Genomic DNA, 19,439 nt, shown 5'->3' with positions numbered 1-19,439 from the left:
TGTGGAGTCACATCTAATGTTCGACAATGTGTTCTGAGTTTTGCAAGTGCAGGCTGGTTAAGTACGGTCAGTACTCTGCTTATTGCCTTGTCCTTGCAGCTCTTACCTCCCTGTAGAGAGAATGGTCCAGCGTACATCTTTATCACAAATATCTGCCTGGGACATATCATCGTTACGAGTGAGAGAAAGCAGGGTGGTGGGCTCATTTGTACTTGGATTGCTTTGCGTAGCTCCTGGGGCAATTTTGATAAAACATGGGAATTATGTAGAAAAAGCTGCCTCCTACTACTCTGAGGCACATCAAAACTACTCCATACTCTTTTGAAAAGGAGAATGAAGTAGCAGTATTCACAATTTTCGCAATACGCTCTGCCAGTCCCCAGGTCAGAGCGGGTCCTGTTCCTTGCCATGAGCTCTGATCCTGCTTCCACCTGAATCCAGGTGCCAATAGTCTTGGAATCACCGAAAGAGGCCAGTAGACCAATTATGTTTGTGCTAACTCTCCAACTAGAGCTGTATTCTCTAATCTTACTTCTCTGCCCTTTCCTCATATCCTTTTCAAGCACTTAATCAATTCCTTTTTAAACAATCTCTTAGTTTCCACCTCAGTAGCAACGTGTGGTAAAGTATTACATATTCTAATACCATTTCAGTTTTCCTCTTCATTATTCTGGAGAAAAATCCTGAGTTAATGCTCCCTTGTTACTGATTCGCCAGCTGGTGGAAACAATATTTTCACTGTTTGTCCTCTCAATACCTTTTGTCATTTTGAAATTCTTTTAGATTCCTATTCTCTAAATTCTCTATTATTAAATTCAATAATAACTTGGATTTGTATGGCACCTTTTAATGTAGAAAAATGGCCCAAAGTGTTTCACAGAGGTGTAATCAAACAACAATTGATCCCTCTTACTTTCCAGCATGCTGGTGGGAAAAAGTCCCATTTCTTGAGATTGTGTTCATAGTGATAACTTCTCAGGTATCATCTGGTGAATCTTTTCCCAGCTCTAATATCCTTCTTGAAACGGGTTGGCAAGAATTGCTTGCAGTACTCCAGCTGTGGCCTAACCAATGACTAATTCAAATTCAACATCATTTCCTTTGTTTTTATATCCCACACTCCAATGTATAAAGCCCATAATCCAGGTTGCCTTTTTACAACTTTTGTATTCTATGCTCCCACCTTTTAAAGATCTGGTTATCTGCAACACTGGATCTCTCTTGAGTTTTATTCCTGGGTTATACTGCCTTTCCTTGTTCTTTTTCCCCAATTCACAATTCTCTGCACTGAACTGCATCTGTCACTTCTGTATCTCCCCCTGCAATCTTTGGAATGCTTCTTCACAGCTTGCTATGTCCCCTCATTTGCTATCAGCAGGCTTCAATATCATTCCTCTTGTGTCTACATCAGCTGGAAAACCATCTATTTACTCCTACCAGTTCCGAAGAAGGGTCACTGACCCGAAACGTTAACTCTGCTTCTCTTTCCACAGATGCTGCCAGACCTGCTGAGTGAATCCAGCATTTCTTGTTTTTGTTATTTACTCCTACTGTTTGCTTTCTATCTCTGAGCCATCACTCTATACAGCTACATTCCCTTTAATACATGTGCTTTAATTTTAGTAATCAATATCTTTATGTGGCACCTTATCTAACTCTTTCCAAATGCCCGTATATACATTCATTGCATCCTATTTAGTTATATGCTCTAATTTCCTCAAAAATGCAATGAAATCAGTGACGCATGACCGGGCATTTACAAAACCATGCTGATCATACCAATGAGCTATTGTAAGTGTTTGTGGATTTCATCCGATAAATTATGAACTGCAGAAGCTCATCTACAACTGAGGTACAAATAATTCACTTATAAGTTTCTTGGTTATCCTTGCCCTTTCTTGAACAGAAGTGTAGTATTTGTCATCCTCCATTTGCATAATTCCTCTTTCCAAAGATTGTGGGATAATTATATGGTTAGTTTATCTGCTATCTCTTCCCCAACTGTCTTTACTGGGATACATATCATCTGGATCTAATGTGTCATAGCCTAGCTGATTCCAGATGTTATCTCCCTGTAGATTTCTCATCCTGTCCTTTGCCATGAGTTATGGTGATGGTGGCAACCATTCTGAGATACAGCTATCCTTTGCCTCAGTTACTGAGAGATGCAGATGCATAACCTAGAATGATTCATCCATCAGTTTTCCCCTTGCTCCTATGAAAAAACATCAATCCTCTGCTCAGCATCTGCCCTGACAGCATAACTGGAATCAGAAACTCCTTGGTTGGATTGTAGAAAGATCGTCTGGTACACTTTCACTGGCACATCAGTATGCTGTGCCATTCTCTATATAGATTTAGTCCAAAATGGTACCTTCCAGCTCTGCTGTAACTAGAGGGCAGTGTACTGGCTACCAAAGCCCCTTATCGAACTCTGAGCTTGCTTGTTCATGGAGAATGTTTAGTTGGGTTACGGATAGTGACAAGCTGTGAACATCAAATAACTGCTGTTTTCATTAATGTTTAATTTGGTTTCAATCCAGCCAAAGATTTTATTCAACATCTGATGGAAAAGGACCCAAGCAAACGTTACACCTGTGACCAAGCTTTGCAGCATCCCTGGTAAGATTTGAACTGAATTGGATCTATTTGCTGTGCCAATGGAAGTTTTATAAATAGAGTTTAACAGGAAAAAAGATGTGGGGGAGGGGGTGTTGCTGTTTAAATGTTGAATGGACTTTGTTATAGCAGGAGGGAGATAAAAAATAGTCTAAATGAGTTCTGCACACGGGCCCAAATGACAGTGATCTGGATAGACCATGTTTTACCCTCATTCCTGTCTTGTATTTTTATGTTCTATTGCCTAGTTCTGTTGGGCAATAGTCATTGTGCTCATTTATTATATATGGTACCAGTTTGTATTTGTTTGTTCTCTTATACTGATATCTTCTCTTATCCTGTAGGATTGCTGGTGATACTGCCTTAGATAAGAACATCCATGAGTCTGTCAGCGCCCAAATCAAAAAGAACTTTGCAAAGAGTAAATGGAAGGTAGGTACCTGGGGGACACTGGCATGTTTAGAGTTTGTGCAGTATCTTGTTAAATTGCCAAGTATTCTCATTTATCAATACAGATTTAATCCCTGTGTCACGCTCACGAAGGGAACAGTGATGAAATATGAAATAAACAGCAGAAATTACAAAATAAAAGGCAACTGTTGAACTGAACCACAAAAAAGGACACATTTGTGCCACAGACAAAATGGAGTAGCGGTCAGGTGACCCCTCCTGTACTGTCAGTAAACACGTTTGTCTGTTGAAACTGAAACTGTTATCCACATCTGAATTAGCTTTGGAAAAATACATTGAAATGGATAAACAGCCCATTCCATGCGAACAACTCTATCTGCAGGAATAGAGCTAACAAATGCTTTTGCAGACAGACTGACTGTGAAGCCAAGGCCAAAATAATAGGTGTGAAACAACACCTATTTATCAAAATGGACTACATTCAAACACCATCATGTAACCATGGTTCCCATATCCTGGAACTTTGTATGAATCACCCCAGGGGAGAGAGTCCTTAGTCACCCTACCAACACCCCAACCTGGCATGTTTCTACCTTATAAAGGTATCTCTCTGGAGAGAGAGAATCAGAACAGCCAGAGTAGGTCTTTTCCAGCCTGAACAGCTGTGAGACAGTTCCAGATAAGCAGGAGCCTGCTGATAACATATTTTAACTACTGTAGCAGAGAAACTTCAAGGTGACTTTGGAACTCCCCATCTGCGAAAGTGAACCAGGATTTCCCCCATCGACTTCAGATTGAGGCTTAACCACAGGAGCCTGCAACACTTCATCCTTTCCAAGACAAAGAACATTCAGGCCTGCACCGCTGCAAGATTTCCTCCCAGAAAGCTTCTAAACACCTGGAGTATTGTATACAGCTTTGGTCTCCTTACCTAAGGAAGGATATACCTGCCATAGAGGGAGTGCAATGAAGGTTCACCAGACTGATTCCTGAGATGACGGGATTGTCCTATGAAGAGAGATTGAGGAGACTGGGCCTGTATACTCTCGAGTTCAGAAGAATGAGAGGTGATCTCATTGAAACATACAAAATTCTTACAGGGCTCGACAGGATAGATGCAAGAAGGATGTTTCCTCTGGCTGGGAGGTCTAGAACCACGACACTGTCTCAGAATAAGGGGAAGGCAATTTAGGACTGAGATGAAGAGGAATTTCTTTACTCAAAGGATGGCGAATCTTTGGAATTCTGTACCCCAGAGGGTGGCAGAGGCTTAGTTACTGAGTATATTCAAGACAGAGATCAATAGACTTCTACATATTAAAGGCATCAAAGGATATGGGGATAGTGCAGGAAAATGGTGTTGAGGTAGAAGATCAGCCATGATCTGGTTGAATGGTGGAGCAGGCTCGATGGGTCGAATGGCCTATTTGCTATGTTCCTAAATGTTTTTTTTTAAACGAACTCTCTTAAAACAATTGGACTCTAATGGCTTGATACACTCTTCTCTCTATCTTGTGTGTGTGTCAGAATGTGTGTGTGAGAATGCGTGAGGAGATGAACTTGCGAATATTTTTCAGTTATTGTGCAAAAATAAATATTTATCTTTTATAATCTACGAGAAAACCTGTCATTTGCCTATTTAGTTGACCCTTAAAACACTCGGGGACTAAAATACTATTTTTTTAAAACACTGTCTGCGGTCTGTTGAGAGGTGAAAAGTGGAAGTCACCCACACCACTTTGCATCTCTCCATAACACCTGATGCTTTACGTTCAGGGGTCGTGCTGCGGTCATTTAGGCTAACACCAAGTTACAATATTTCAAAAGCCTTGGAATATCTGCTTGACAGCACAAATGATATCTCTAGGCTGTGTATTAGAAATGAACAATTTAAATGAAATTTCTTTGATTCCCTTTCTTCTTAATCCATGTGGATCCACTATCTCAAAAAAGATCTGACAGGAAATCTTTATTCTCCAAACTCTTTATTGTACATGACATGACACGCGCTGTGCAGATGTGTAGAATGGAACCATCATCTGATCAACAGCTAACCAAAAGCACTAAGAAATTTTTAAATCTGTGAAGGATAGTGAGATTTCCAGGAAGGTGCAGTAGCTACAGGGAGTGGAGCCTTTGGCCTCAATGTCTTCATTTTACTACAGGGATATTGTTGAAAAGGCCCCTTGTGACACTACTGCATAAAATAAAAAAGTGATCTAATTGAGAGCAGCATCGTATCTTTGTGCACTAATTTTCTCATCCATTGGAGTGTGTATATTTTCCCTCACCCTCCGTAGAGTTCCTCAGTGTGTTTGTGTCTTCCTCTTGACCTCTCCTCTCCCTATGCACCCCCTATACCGCGCCCCCACCACCATTTGCGTCACTCAGATATTTCCATTTTTTTCTTACAGCAAGCTTTTAATGCCACAGCTGTTATACGTCACATGAGGAAACTGCAATTGGGCACCAGTCAGGAAGGGTCAGTGCAGAACACACCAACCAGTCCATGCCATGGGACACTGCTGGTACCAGGAGGAGATTCAAAAAACGGTAAGGATTTGTAAAGCTTTGATACTATACATGAAATGTGCTGCAGGTTGCACCTATGCTCAGGTACACGCCACCAGCTTGATCAAGTTTGATGGGGGAGGGGGTTGCAGTCTAGGCTTTGAACTTCTTCCACCTCCATTATTCATGCCCTCTTTATGGTGTAGAACAGATCCCACAAGATTTACTGGCAAACCAATGGCTCTGCATGCGTGGTCATTCAAAAATCACACTCATTGTACTGTGGCAACCTGGCCTCCCCCTGCAGTGCCTCCAGATCAGTTTCATAACGTTGCTGAAATCTGGGTATGTTGGCAGTGGAAGCACTGTAAGATTAGGTGGGTGGGATTAGTTATTCCGCCATCAGACAGTAAAAAGTACTGTTCAAGCAGGACAAGATGGATTAAGCCGGTTAATGTCTTCCCATAGAAGGAAAACTCACTACCAGATTTCATTTCAGTAGCCTTGGGACTGTGGAAAGGGGCATCCTAGTGTATGGGTGGAGAGCTGGAATTGCGAAGGCCAGTTTCTTTTAACTGAAGTCTAAGCATGTTCCTGAAAATCCACAATTTTATGCCAGGATCATGCCAGCTCCTGGTACCGCTGGAATACGTAGAGCCACTGGGACAGCACCTCATTTGAGGTTTCGACTCTAGGTGATTCTCTGATACCTGACGTCCCCTCTTGCTGCAAAATTTGCTTGACAGCCTCAGCTGCAGAAAGACTGCCTCCACAGACCCCCTTGCAAGGGGATCCAGGACTGGACCCCAAGGTGGATCCTATTTCTACATGCGAAGCATCCAGTCTGTCCTTTCTCACGTTTCATACTGGCATCCAAAGGTTACCCAACCTGCGTGGTTGAGATCATGAGGACTAGCAACATAGGGAGGCCGTGTTGTCCCACCTTCCTACTGCATCGCTGCCCTTTAAGAGGCATAGGCTTCATACTTTACAGGATCCTGTGGGAACTCCCAGCATATCTAGATCCTGGTCTATTTTCTGGTTCTTCCAGACTTATGCTAAAAAAACTGAGGATTTTCAGCCTTCAATAACCTTTAAGGAGAAATGACCAGCAGTGCAATACATTGCAGTTCAGCGAGCTGCATTTGTCATGGGATGCAGCTGTGGTTCCCAAATGACGATGCTCAGCTCAGCCATGCCATGGTTGTGAGGTGTGGAGTGCACCCCTGGTGAGGAATGGGAGTGAGTTTGAAAGAGTTGCTAAACGTAGATTATGTACACTTCCCAGCCTCAGGACAAAATAGTTAAAGGCCTGGGACCAGGTGAAGCCCTGCCTCCTCAGCTTGGCACGGCTGGTGGTGTGGGTGGACTGCTGAGCAAGGAAGGGGAGAGGAAACACTTTTCAGACTTTTCTTAATTCTTCCAATAATTGATGGCCATAAAAGTGTTCAAATCTTCAGATGTTTCCACCTCTGAGGCAGAAATGCAAGCCATCATCCTGTTCAGTTGAAGGCAGGTGGGGGATACAAGGGGAATTTTTAAAATTTCCCAACATCTGCGTTCATTTGAGAGAATTTTTTGAATCAGCTGTCCCCAGTATTGGAAGTACTGGCAATATGAAATGACTGTGTTCAATTATATCACCGCATCTAAAGAGGAAGTCACCGCAATAGGAAGCTCTTTATTCTTGAAAGGCTAGTTGATCTGGGTAGAGCTTAAACTCCTTGTTGCATTTAAGCTTGACACAAACCAAATTCCCTGCTACCATGATACCTTATTTTGAAAGAAGTCCTGAATTTAAAAAACCCTTTTACAGTCAAAATGTAGATCTACCTATCGTGTCTTTGTATGGAATTGTTGCCCTGCACTTTTAAGTTTTTTGTTTTGTTTTGCTGGGTGTCTGGCAAATGTGGAAACCCAAGTTTACGAGTCACCACACAGATGTGGAGTGGACAAAGTCTCCCCATGGGGACATCCTACAGAAATTGAGTGATTTGTTGCAGATTGGCAAAGCAAAGGTTTTGGAATGCTCAAGTATTTGATGGTGTACTGTTTTGAATGTAACTAGCTAAAACTGTATACCCAGCAGCATGGAACCACTGATAAGCTTCCTGTTGTTTGCCCAGCAACAGATACCCTACCTGTCAGTGTTTGGCTGCTAGAGTTATCTGCAGCTGTATGAAAAGAATTCCAATCTACTGCTCCCCATGTAGTGTTAGTTAATCAGGCTGGCTGGTCAAGCATTAACTGTGCTCTGCAATACTGCCTGGTTCAGATACAGGATTACCAAATCTGCTAGAGCATTTACTTAGTTCTAAACTTCCATCACCAGGTGTGTCATCTTGAAGCCACCTCAATCTCAAAGATTCTCTGTTTGGTTATTAGCAACTCTAATCATGTGATAGTGGAGACAGTAAAGAGCAGGTTTATTTTCTCAGGGACTAGATGTACATTGTGCTGTATGGGTCAACGTCATGTTTTACATTGAGGCTGAATGAAGCCCATATCTAAGATCTGACGATTGTCTTTTCAAAGCACCCATGTTGTGTTTTATGATGGTCCAATTTGTCTCTGGTCGGTTCTCAGTATTTACTGTCTTATTGGGCACTGTCTTTCCTGCCTCTAACAGTGTCCTATTTCTTTTCCAAGGTTCACCCTGTGATGAATGCCCTCTCCCTTCCTCGCCACATTCTGCAGTACCAACGGAACAAAACTTGCTGACCAACCATTCTCACAGCTGCCACTACTCTAACCGGGTCTAAGTCCAAATAGAGACCATCAACATGCTGGTTATTGATGGCGTGGCCTGGGCTCAGAAGCAGATTTTAAATGCAACAATCATTCCATTCTCAGTACATATTATCTGAGAGCCTTGTGCTTGGGGCCCCTTCTGAATGCTCTTAAACCTTCCTGTTCGCCAGAATGTTGAACCAGTAGATCTGCTGCCTGTGATGTGATTATTGCTTCTGGGTGTGAGGGGGTGCTACAGGCAAGTGACATTCGGGAGTGGTGAGATCTCAATCACAGCTTGTATTTTAAATTCTCTATCTGGAAACTGGTTACTTGCAAATTGGAAAGAAATTACAGAACAGGTTAGAGGTCAAATCTTTGTGACAGCTGAAAAGTTGGGACAGGAATCTAAATATTTTAAATTTTTTAAATTTCCAATTGAGATATTTTTTAAAAAACTCAAAAATATCAGTAAGAAAGGGCTCAATAAATTCACACACTGAAATCTAGGTGAGCTTGAGCCTGCATTCTGTTTCTTTATATGATGATTCCGTGTCTAAAGGTCATCCTATAGATTACTGCTGGTGATGTTTTAATGTTGCTGATACTTTGAATCCTCTCCCTAATATCTAACGAGGATTGTTCCAGGTATCATGGAAAGTGCCACATAGGTTTGACCTGATAGCAAGACTGTTTTGCGCATTTATTTATGATAAATTTAGTCAAATTATCTCTTGTATCGGGAACAAGCCCCATCCACCATTGGCTTCTGGATTCCGGCATCATCTGAGTTTGCAGATTGCTTAAGGTGGTCGCAAATGATCCATCCGAGATCACAACTTATTTGGTTTTTTTTAATCGTTAAACCCAAATAGTAATTGGATCAACATTGCTTTGTACTTGCATGAAATGCTTCATGAACCTCTACTGTGAGAGCCAGAATGTTGTCTGATAAATGAAGTACAGCTTCTGCTGCTCCCACAAAGCAAGGAGTCATTTTAACAGTTGCTTAAAATTGTGCTGCTATGGGAATTATTCAGACTTGCCAACTAGTACCATTTGATTAACTCAGTGAATTTTATTCAGTTGAAAGATTTTAGACAGAAAAATTGTGGCTTTTATTGGGCCTTTTGTACTTTTCCTTTTTACAGATCTTTAGTAGATTACACCATCTAAGAATGCTGATTGGCTGAAACTTTCATAGTTGAATGTTGGATAAAGTACTAGAAGAATATGATTGGCTGCTGTAGTGTCGCTAGATTTTCATCTGATAATACAGGTGATAAAAGAGAAGTTAACTAGATAGGCAGGTAAACTTCATCAGATCAGGTGTTGAGTTCAATGGTGTTTATTCCATTCTATTTTTTATTATTTGATATTCACTTCCATGAAAAGTAATCCTTTCCTAAAGCTAGATGACTCCTAGCTCTGAATATTTTTACATTATTTAGTGTGGTTTTAATTCTAGTCAGTTGATAAAATTGCACGCTTCAAGTTTGAAATACTAAGAAGGGCTAAGTCATGGAGTTATGCAGATAAAGATCAGTCTTAACTTCCTGTGCAATTTGTACATTCAAGCACACACACTGTGGTGTAAGTTGGATTACAACTTCCTACTCTGTTGGTCCAAAGGTGATTCTATATAATAGGATCTATTCTGGGAAAGAAGACATCTGTAATATGTGGGGCTTCATTCATAGTCTACTCCAATTACTCAAACACAACACTTCTTTTCCTTCCAAAGTCTTTTTTCTGAGAGTGAAAAATCTTTATGCAGCTGCCATCCCCTCTGCTCTGGATATGCTGGATTGGACTTGCTTGCAAATTAGTGAATCAGACATTTTCTATGATGGTGACTCACTTACCATCATGTGACTCTGCTGGTGGACCTGATAGCTGCTGTCATATTGGCACCTTGATGACCTGCCAGTTCTAATACACCTATAGGTACATACTGGGTAAAAGGGCCCAATGCACTTATACCTGGAACTGTATAGTTCTGGCAAATTCCAGTGCCATCTCCTACATGTGTAATGCTATTAACTGGGTAAATTGGATCCTCAATACAGCAGAAGAGCTGATGCTTAATTGAGAAAACCCTAACGATGGAAGATTCAATTTTTAGTTGGTTTGTGTTCTAAACTCCATAAATCCAGGAGTTTCTCCAGACTTGCTAGTCACAGAGCTGGCATAGGTTGGCACTCAGTAACACTGCCAGTGTGACTCAGTTGCATGTCAAAGTTCTAGCCATACATCAGCCTGCCTCAACGATATGCCAGTCACACTGCTGCTTTGCTGCAGTGCTCAGGGACTAAGAGTAAGGACTCCCATAACTATTAAAAAAAAAATGTTTTAAATATTTTTTGTTTAGATGAGTTAAACCTAAGAATGCAATTTTATATATGGGTGTGTGCTAACCTTCTAATGCTCTAAATAAGTGAATCTTGCATCTCATTATTGAGAGAGGCCTCTTCTCTACATTTAAATGGACCAATTCTGTGGTGATCTAACATTGTAGCTGTTCCTGAGCCATTGACAGCAAACAGTTGATTTTGGAAATAGGTTTTTTTTTATATAAAGTATAAGTTTAAGATAAAACTGAAGTTCTTGCAATGCATACTCACAATGTGTGCTGCCATAAGCATTAGTATTGAGCTGAGGGGAAACCTGATGATTCAGAATGTTTGACATTTTGTTCATTTAAGAAATTAAATATTTAATACCACCTATTGGGCCTTGTAGCCCTCAACTGGTCAGCAAACAAAGTTAAAATTCGGTAATGCCCCAGACAATGTTGTGTAATGCTAGAGTGAGGTGCAGAAGTGCAGATTCTGACCATCATCGGTGAGGGTGACTAATGGAGAAATCTGAATGGGTGTAGACTCTAGGAACAGTCAGGTTAAATACTAAAATATTTATTCAGGAAATTTGGTCTATTAGGATTGATATTGCAATGCTGTAATGCTGGTGTCTTTGTGGGGTTCGTTTAAAATTCATGGAATTTAAACTGTCTTTGATTTTTGTCCTGGCTAAATGACTTCATGTTAGGTAAAAAAGCAGTGATGGTTGAGCTGGAGTAACCTTTAAGTAGGCCACTGGTCAGTAGAATATCGCTGCAGACAGCTCAGTTGTTTATTCAACCTTTTGAGTATAGTGGACATCTTTCAGTAATAAGCATTATTCTAATGGGTCAGTGTGACAAAGGTGATTCTTCTTCCCATTCCTTCTTATACCAATATATTTACCTCAGTCTTTTGGGAGTGTATGATTCATTATGACCATTCAAACTGGTAAAAATGGAGAGGGCGCCGTGGAGAAGAGATCTGAAATGGGAACAAGGTCTTTCTTAGCATCCACTTACCAATGCTCCGACATTCCGTAGCTTTACTGAAAAATGTGTTTTGTGTGATGTTGCCTCTATGCTGAGATTTTATTCAAAGATTTCTACTGTGCTTTTGGTCTTGTAAAAATGGCATGTCCTGGCAGTTTCCTACATTTAACTACTGGTACATCCTTTGTTGAGAGACAAACTACAATTTGGTCAGCCTGCCGTCAGACAGCAAAAACTGAGCACTGCAATAGCATCTGGAATATTCTTCCATTGATTGGATGCTGGGCAATGTCCCTGGCTACACCAATTAGTGTAACCCTAGATTGTACAGTTGGAAAGTAGTCACTTTAGATTAAGAAGCATTCATCCTGTTTCATTTAGTCACCAAAAGCTTGAACATCAGTGTCTGGGGCTCTTCAGGACTACAATCTCAGCCATGGCTCGTCCTATTTTACTTCAGTAGATTGCACTCTTGGTATTTTAACTGTCTGTTACGTTCTGGTAACTGTTTTCGAGTGGATTTCTGGGCATGAAATAAGATGTTAAGGTGGTATAGAATTCACGTAATATTTGACTTTGGTAGGTTTTAAATTCCATAGAAATTAAATTAAATGAAAAAGCTGGGAATGCTGGGGACCTGAAATAAAAACAGAAGATTCTGAAAATACACCTTAGCAATAATAGGAAAAGGTGGAATAATGTTTCTGGTGAAGACCCTTCTTCAGATGTCAGTTTTATGTCTGTGAAGACTTTACACCTGAAATGTTAATCAGTCTTTTCTGTTCACAGATGCTGATGGGTCTGCTGTGTATTTTCTGTTTTTTGTTCTTGGCAACCAGCAGTTACTGGGACTATAAACTGTCTCTTCATGTTGTATTTCAGCCCAATGTTCCCTACTCTGCTAAACTGCTTTCAGTTGTGACTTGTTGACATTTTGGACCAGTCCATTTTGAGTTGGATGCCCAGAAATCTCTAAAATATCAACTGGCAACAAAAGTGTTTTTTTCAAAAAAGAATTAAAAATTAGATTTTTACTTTTAATCATTCACAGGATGTGGGCATCACCTGGCAAGGCCAACATTTAGTGCCCATCCATAGTTGCCCTAACAAAGTGGTGGTGGGACTTGAGCTTCTCTAGTGGTTTGATACAGCGGGCAGATTGGTGAGAGTCTGGAGTCACATATATGACCAGACTGGTTAAGGGTGGCAGGTGTCCTTCCCTAAAAGACTTTACTGAATCAGTTGTGTTTTTATGACAATTTGATAGCTTTGTGACTTTTTTTACTGCTTACCAGCTTTATATTTGCAGATTTTTTTAAAAATTGAAATTCTCAGACTGCTATGACTGAATTTGAACTTGCATTCTCTGGATTATTAGTCCAGTAATATAACCACTACACTACACTGTGTGTCCCTTCTGTATCCTGACTTAGAAGCTTTGGTTAATCAGAATTGGCAAAGCAAACATCAGAATTCAGGCCATGCATCGTGGCCCCTTCCACCCCCACCCCCCTCCACCGCCCACATCCCCCCTTACTGCCCACACCTGTCCCACTCTCTAATATCTTGTTCCATTCTTTGGTTTTGGCATAGGCCACCTTGGAAGCCATTTCAGTGGAATGTATGGTCAAGAGATCCCTTTTTCCTGCCCAATGGCATAGTGAAGGATTGAACTAACTATTGAAAGTATGACATGGCTGTATGTCCTACCTTTTGAATGTGACTTCCTGTTTCACATCCATGGCTATTGTGCCACTGTGCCAGGCATCTACAGGGCTAGGCCTTTACTAGAAAATGCAACAGTATTTTTTCAAAAACCGTTGTTGCTGTTCGTCAGCAAGTCTTGATTGACGTACCATTCAGAGGCTGTTATTATCGCGTCTAAAAGGTGGTGATTCGCTTTCGTAAATAACATGGTATTTTGCTTCTGAATTGTTGAAATTCAACCTTGGGTCACTCCTCCCTAGCATAAAAACAATTGACTGTGGTTGATAGCAATCGTTGTCAATAAGAATAAAACTACTGGTAGAAGTAATAAAACATCACAGTCTGATTGCCACTGATTTAGGATATTGGGTAGGAATTTTTGTTTTGGGTCGGGCCGCAATGTCAGAATCAAATGCAGGTCCTGATCCCACACCATGTTAGCAGCAGTAAACCGACATTGATTGTTGCTGGATTTTTTTTAAAATTCTTTCACGCGATGTGGGCATCACTGGCAAGGCCAGCATTTGTTGTCCATCTCTAATTACCCTTGACAACTGACTGGCTTGCTGGGCCATTTCAGAGGGCAGTTAAGAGTCACATTGCTGTGGGTCTGGAGTCAAATGTAGGGTAAGGATGGCAGATTTCCTTCCCTGAAGGATATTAGTGAACCAGATGGATTCTTATGACAATGGCACCATTACTGAGACTAGCTTTTAGTTCCAGATTTTTATTAATTGAATTTAAATTCCATCAGCTGCCATGGTAGGATTTGAAGCCATGTCCGCAGGGCATTAGCCCAGGCCTCTGGATTACCAGTTCAGTGACATTACCACTACGCCACTGTCCTTAATCAGTGACCAAAGGGCAGGCTTGCCATCCAATTAAGGACAGTGGGCAGGCTCTCAGAGCTGGAGGGACAATAGGAAACCCTGCAGAACTAAAGGAGCTGCAGCCTGCCGTTGCAGGTAAGGGAGAGAGAGGGTGCCTCCATCTCAGCATTTTTATCATATTTGAAATTACAAATGGCCACAGCTGCTTGTCCACCATTGTGGTGGGGAAACCCCTCCACAGGGTGGCCTGTGGCCAGGTAGATATGGCGGATGCTGGTGGGAGGCTCCTCAAAGTGATCGTGGAATGTTGGCCCCCCCCCCGGGATGCCACCTCCAGGCATCTGCTGTGCTCCCGAAGACGGGGGGGGGGGGGTGCCCGCAGGCCGACTGGAAATTTCCATTTGGCCTCAATCCGTGGCCTTAATTGGCCTTTTAATTGACTTAACAACCTTAACCACTTGTGGGCGGGTAGCCGTTTCTCGCCCGAACCAGCCTCCAGAAAAATGGCCGAGTCAGGACCCTGGCGGAGAACTGGCATGCCAGTCGGTGTCAGGAAATTCCGTGCCTGCCTGCCTCCGTTCCCACCCCCCCCCATATTGGAGCCAAAATCCTGCCCAATGATTCTATTAGTATTTAATGCTGTAAGGAAAGCAATGCTACCTAGGACCAAAGTACAAATGATAAAGTCAGTTCAATTACATTGTTTTGGAGATGAGGTGGAGCAATACTCTGGAAGATCAATTTGAGACAAGAAATAACAATGATCAAATGGCATGCATTACCCATTGCTCTAACAAGAAAATAATAGGGTGCCTAACATCTTAGGGTATTTTATCTGTCTATAAAAGAATTAAACAAGAGTTTAACATGAAATCTAAAGACTGGTTTGACCCTTTTGTGTTGTGTTCCCTTTTAAACTGTTAATCAGATTTTGTTAGTGACTGGTATTTGGGTTCGTCCAGTGTAAGTGACAGAATATCCTAATGCACCAAATGGACAAGTTAAATGTTCATCTTGCACTCTGTATCGTGGTAGCTCCTCTGTACAGGCCGTTTGTGTTGTCACGTTGAGTAGAAGTGGCGTGTATAGCAATATAATTGTGTGGAAGGGTTTTGCTGACAATCAATAGTTTGTATTCGTTGAGGGGTCGGTGGGTGGGCGGGGGGGTGTTGGTGGTGGTCACGTTCCCAGCAGCTTCCTTGCTGACCAGTGTTCACGGTGACTGTCCTGTTAGCCGCATCCGTCTCCACTTGTGAAACAGCTGCCAGTGCAGTCACTTGTCCTTTCTACCCACTGCTGAGTCTGGTTTAACATGTCCTGTGGATGTAACAGCTGAAGTTGCATTTGGTTTTTTTTATTTGTATGAACTTGGCAGCTCTTTGCATGATGGGCTACAATATATTTCAGCAAATTTCCAGGTTTCTCTGTTAAAATACTTGAAGGAAGATGCTTGCTAAACATAACTTTATTTCTTAACTCCAAAAGTACAGTAATTCAAAGCAAAACTGATTCATTGCAGCAAGGGCTGAATGTTGTTAAACATTGTTTGCTAATTGATTCGAACCCTACACTTAAATTTGCATTACATCAGTTTATAAATGGTTATCCTGCTGTCATCAGTATTTCTTGTACTCGAGGAACAGGGACTAGACATTATGCTATTAACTTCACTTTTGTAGTATATCTGCACTGGCTCCCAGAATGTATATCAGTTCTATGCAGCCCAACACTGTTGCCAACATCTATAATACATTAATCTTGCATCTACATGTACTGCCTGTCTGGAAAATCTTGCTTCCTGTTGTAACATTTTTGTCTACTTTTTGCACATTATAAATTTCAATGACCACATTTATAATGGAAACCATTTATGTAAACCCATCTACTACATACTACTATCGTATGACAGGAAAATCTTATAAGGGGATGTGTAATTTGTCTAACTATTCAGTGGCCTCCTGAAATGCCGAGTGGAGAAATGAGGTGCCTTCCACCACAAATCTTAGCAGACAGGTTGATGTGATGTGTTCGTGGTCTGGGCTGAATGGCCATAATCACTTCAGGTCACCCTTGTCTTCCACTTGTGAGCAGATGGCTGCATCACCCATGCCCAGTGCAGATTCGGTGAGCACTGCCCACTGTCTTCGAGGGAGTTCAAAGCTAGGGACCTCTGCAGCTGGGTCAGTAATGAGCAGTTGCTTTTTTTTATGCTGCATACGTCCCACAGCTCCATCCATCTGGACATTCAAGAGGGGATTGGATTGTTATCTGAAAAGGAAGAATATGCAGGGCTACAGGGAGAAAGCAGGGGAGTGGAACTAGGGTAAATTGATCTTTCGGAGAGCCAGCACAGATAGAATAGGCTGAATAGCCTCCTGTGCTGTAACGATTCTGTGGATAGTGGGTTGATATCAGCAGAGTGAATATTAGCTGCTGTTTCCCAGAATGGTCAGTGTAATTTTTAAATGCTTTTGTGATGGTTTATTCAAGTCTTTGTGAATGGAAAGGTGGGTGTTACTCATGCTTTTTTCCATCTCACAGAGCACGATGGCATTGCAGAGCAGTATGGGACAACACCGGGAATACTCAGTTTGAGAGGACTTAAGCATCCCTGACACCATCCTCATGATGGTGTTTAGCTGCACGTCCTCGATCTTTGTGTGGTGGCTGCAGGACCATGAGGCAGAGCCTCGTTAGATTAGAGAGATACAGCACTGAAACAGGCCCTTCGGCCCACCGAGTCTGTGCCGACCAACAACCATCCATTTATACTAATCCTACATTAATCCCATATTCCCTACCACATCCCCACCATTCTCCTACCACCTACTTACACTAGGGGCAATTTACAATGACCAATTTACCTAACAACCTGCAAGTCTTTGGCTGTGGGAGGAAACCGGAGCATCCAGCAGAAACCCACGCGGTCACAAGGAGAACTTGCAAGCTCTGCACAGGCAGTATCCATAACTGAACCCAGGTCGCTGGAGCTGTGAGGCTGCGGTGCTAACCACTGCGCCACTGTGCGTCATTCTATAGCAGAGTCGACTTGGGCCACTGTTGCAGTTCAAAGTGTTCTGGCTGTGCTCCCCATTATATTTCAGCAGGTTTCTGGGCCAGGTTCACCCTGGTTTTTACTGTTTATCCAATGTTGATGAGATGAGGTTGGTAGGTGAGGGTCCTATCCTGGGTGACTCCCAGGTATTTGGGTGAGGGTCATGAGTAAGTCATCTTCTACAGAAAGAAACGGTGAAGTCTTTCCTGGTGCCTTTGTTGTTCAGAAGGAATGCCAACACAACAGTCATCTCTGGCTTGGGTGGAGGTGCCAGGTCCAGGAGTAGCATTCCAGTAGGCTGAGGTCAATGGGTGAGCATCCTACTAGCATCCTTTAGCATTGACGCCTGCTTCAGCAGTGCTATGTCATTGGCATAGATGAACTTCCAGGATCTGATGCAGGGCATGTCCACTGTAGAGAAAGGCTGGTGCGAGTACCAACCCCCTGAGGCAGACCATTGTTAAGCATCCATGTTCAGCTAGTCTTGCCACTAAGATAGACATGGAACTTGCGATTGCTCATTAGATTGTTTTATAAGTGGAAGAGTTTTGCGGCATTGAATGGTAGTTGAAAGGTTTAGTAGCAGGCCTTCAGGCAAGGCGGTGTTATATGCTGATGACAAGTCCATGAGGGCAGCTCCTGTTGGCTTCTGGAACCCCCCTCAATGTTGGTAGTGAGTGTAAGGACCTGGTAGTTAATAAAAATACAACATTTCAATTGAATTTAGAGAGCTGTTGTTTCATACAGAAAAATTGGATTAAATAAGTAGACTGATGTATCTTTCCTGCAACTTTCCCTTGAGGATCTCATGTTTCTGATTTTGAGACCACAATTATAACTAGTAATAGAAGAATTAAATTTCTTTGTAATTGACTAGTTTCAGATGTCTTTAGGTGCATTCAGTGGAACATTCAAACGAACCTTTACTGTGGTAAACAGCTGTGAACTTCACACCAGGCATTCTTACATTCCAAATCATTAGTTCAGATTGACATCCATGCATCAGATCATTTAACTGGCAGCAGAAGTCTTGACTTTATTTTTCCTTCTGTAATTCTCCCACCGTTATAAAGAAGCTACTCCTGGTACAAATGTGAGGAGCTGACAAAGTGGCATTGCTCTTCTGAAGGTTGATCCAGCACGAGTGTAAAAGTTACCTACAGTTACTCTGTGTAACCCTTATACTAGTTGCATCAGTTGGAAGTAGGTGATTATTGGGCTGCCATGGGATCAGTGCTAAGGCCATTATCGTTCACATTGTACATAAATGATTTGGAATTTTAATGGAACAAAATGTATGGGAGGACAGGAGGCTGTAAATGATGAACAAGCAAAGTACAAAGCCATCTGGAGTGATTAAGGGAGATATTTGAAATGGCAAATAAATGGGGGAATTAAGCATTTCCCCCATATAAGATGAATGATGGTAGACTGCCATGGGAGATGGATTGGTGAGTGTGGTGGATAATGGGAGTAAAACAGGCAACAAGATTTTAGGTGTAAGGGATAGACTGGAAATTCTGTGGGGTAGTGAGCTTTTATAGAGCTCTGGGAATTGGTTTGGTTAGGCACAATACTACCTTTACATAGCTGAATGAACACACATAGTAAAAATCACTTGCTTGTCAGTGGTACTGTTTTTATTTGTTAATATTAAGCGTAACTATTTTTAAATGGGTGAGAGGAGGAGAGGTTGTAGTATTTGTGTTATGTTGAGCAAACATCTTCCCTTGCAAATGCTTGTGTTGTGTTCTCTCTGCTAATTTTTATGAAGACTGCACTAAACTGTAAGCAGCTCTGAGCTCTGTTGGTATGGATGCAATGCATCGTGGGTAATATTGATTATGCTAATGGAAGCCATTGATTTGTACCTTTTTTTGAAATTTGTTATTGACCAATAAAATTGTTTGTCTACCCTCGTTTGTATCTAAATACAACCGTGTTGTGTGTCTTTTAACATGAATGAGTAATTTTACAGTTTCTATCACCAAAACTGTAATGAAGGTTGACTGCTGTGATCTATAGTGTTTCCTTGATGAGTCCCATTGAGCCTAGAGCTGATTAAAATCAGCACAAATGTGTGTTAGAGATGAATAACTACATCAAAATCAATCCTGTGTGCTTTTAAGAAGATATACTGTGGAATTGATGGAGTATTCTTTTAAAAAGTTTATAGCGATATATTTTTAATTTTCTGTACACCGATATATTGTATGGACACAATAGGCATGCTTTTGTATGTTTT

The 19,439-nt window shown here is 41.6% G+C and overlaps 1 protein-coding gene across 1 annotated transcript in view; it reads left to right on the top strand.

Annotated features, from left to right (window-relative positions):
- The window catches only part of LOC137380181 (calcium/calmodulin-dependent protein kinase type 1-like), a 202,124-nt gene extending 183,011 nt beyond the window's left edge, over positions 1-19,113 (top strand). The window contains exons 9-12 of the mRNA XM_068051945.1: positions 2,544-2,622; positions 2,964-3,051; positions 5,445-5,583; positions 8,191-19,113. Of these exons, the coding sequence (XP_067908046.1) occupies positions 2,544-2,622; positions 2,964-3,051; positions 5,445-5,583; positions 8,191-8,303 (419 nt within the window). The 3' untranslated portion in view covers positions 8,304-19,113. The remainder of the gene's footprint in view (positions 1-2,543; positions 2,623-2,963; positions 3,052-5,444; positions 5,584-8,190) is intronic.
- The last annotated feature ends 326 nt before the right edge of the window (positions 19,114-19,439 follow it).

This window comes from Heterodontus francisci, chromosome 19 (assembly GCF_036365525.1).
Source record: "Heterodontus francisci isolate sHetFra1 chromosome 19, sHetFra1.hap1, whole genome shotgun sequence".
NCBI lineage: Eukaryota > Metazoa > Chordata > Chondrichthyes > Heterodontiformes > Heterodontidae > Heterodontus > Heterodontus francisci.
The sequence above is the reverse complement of the archived record's forward strand: the minus strand, read 5'-3'. Positions and strand labels throughout refer to the sequence as shown.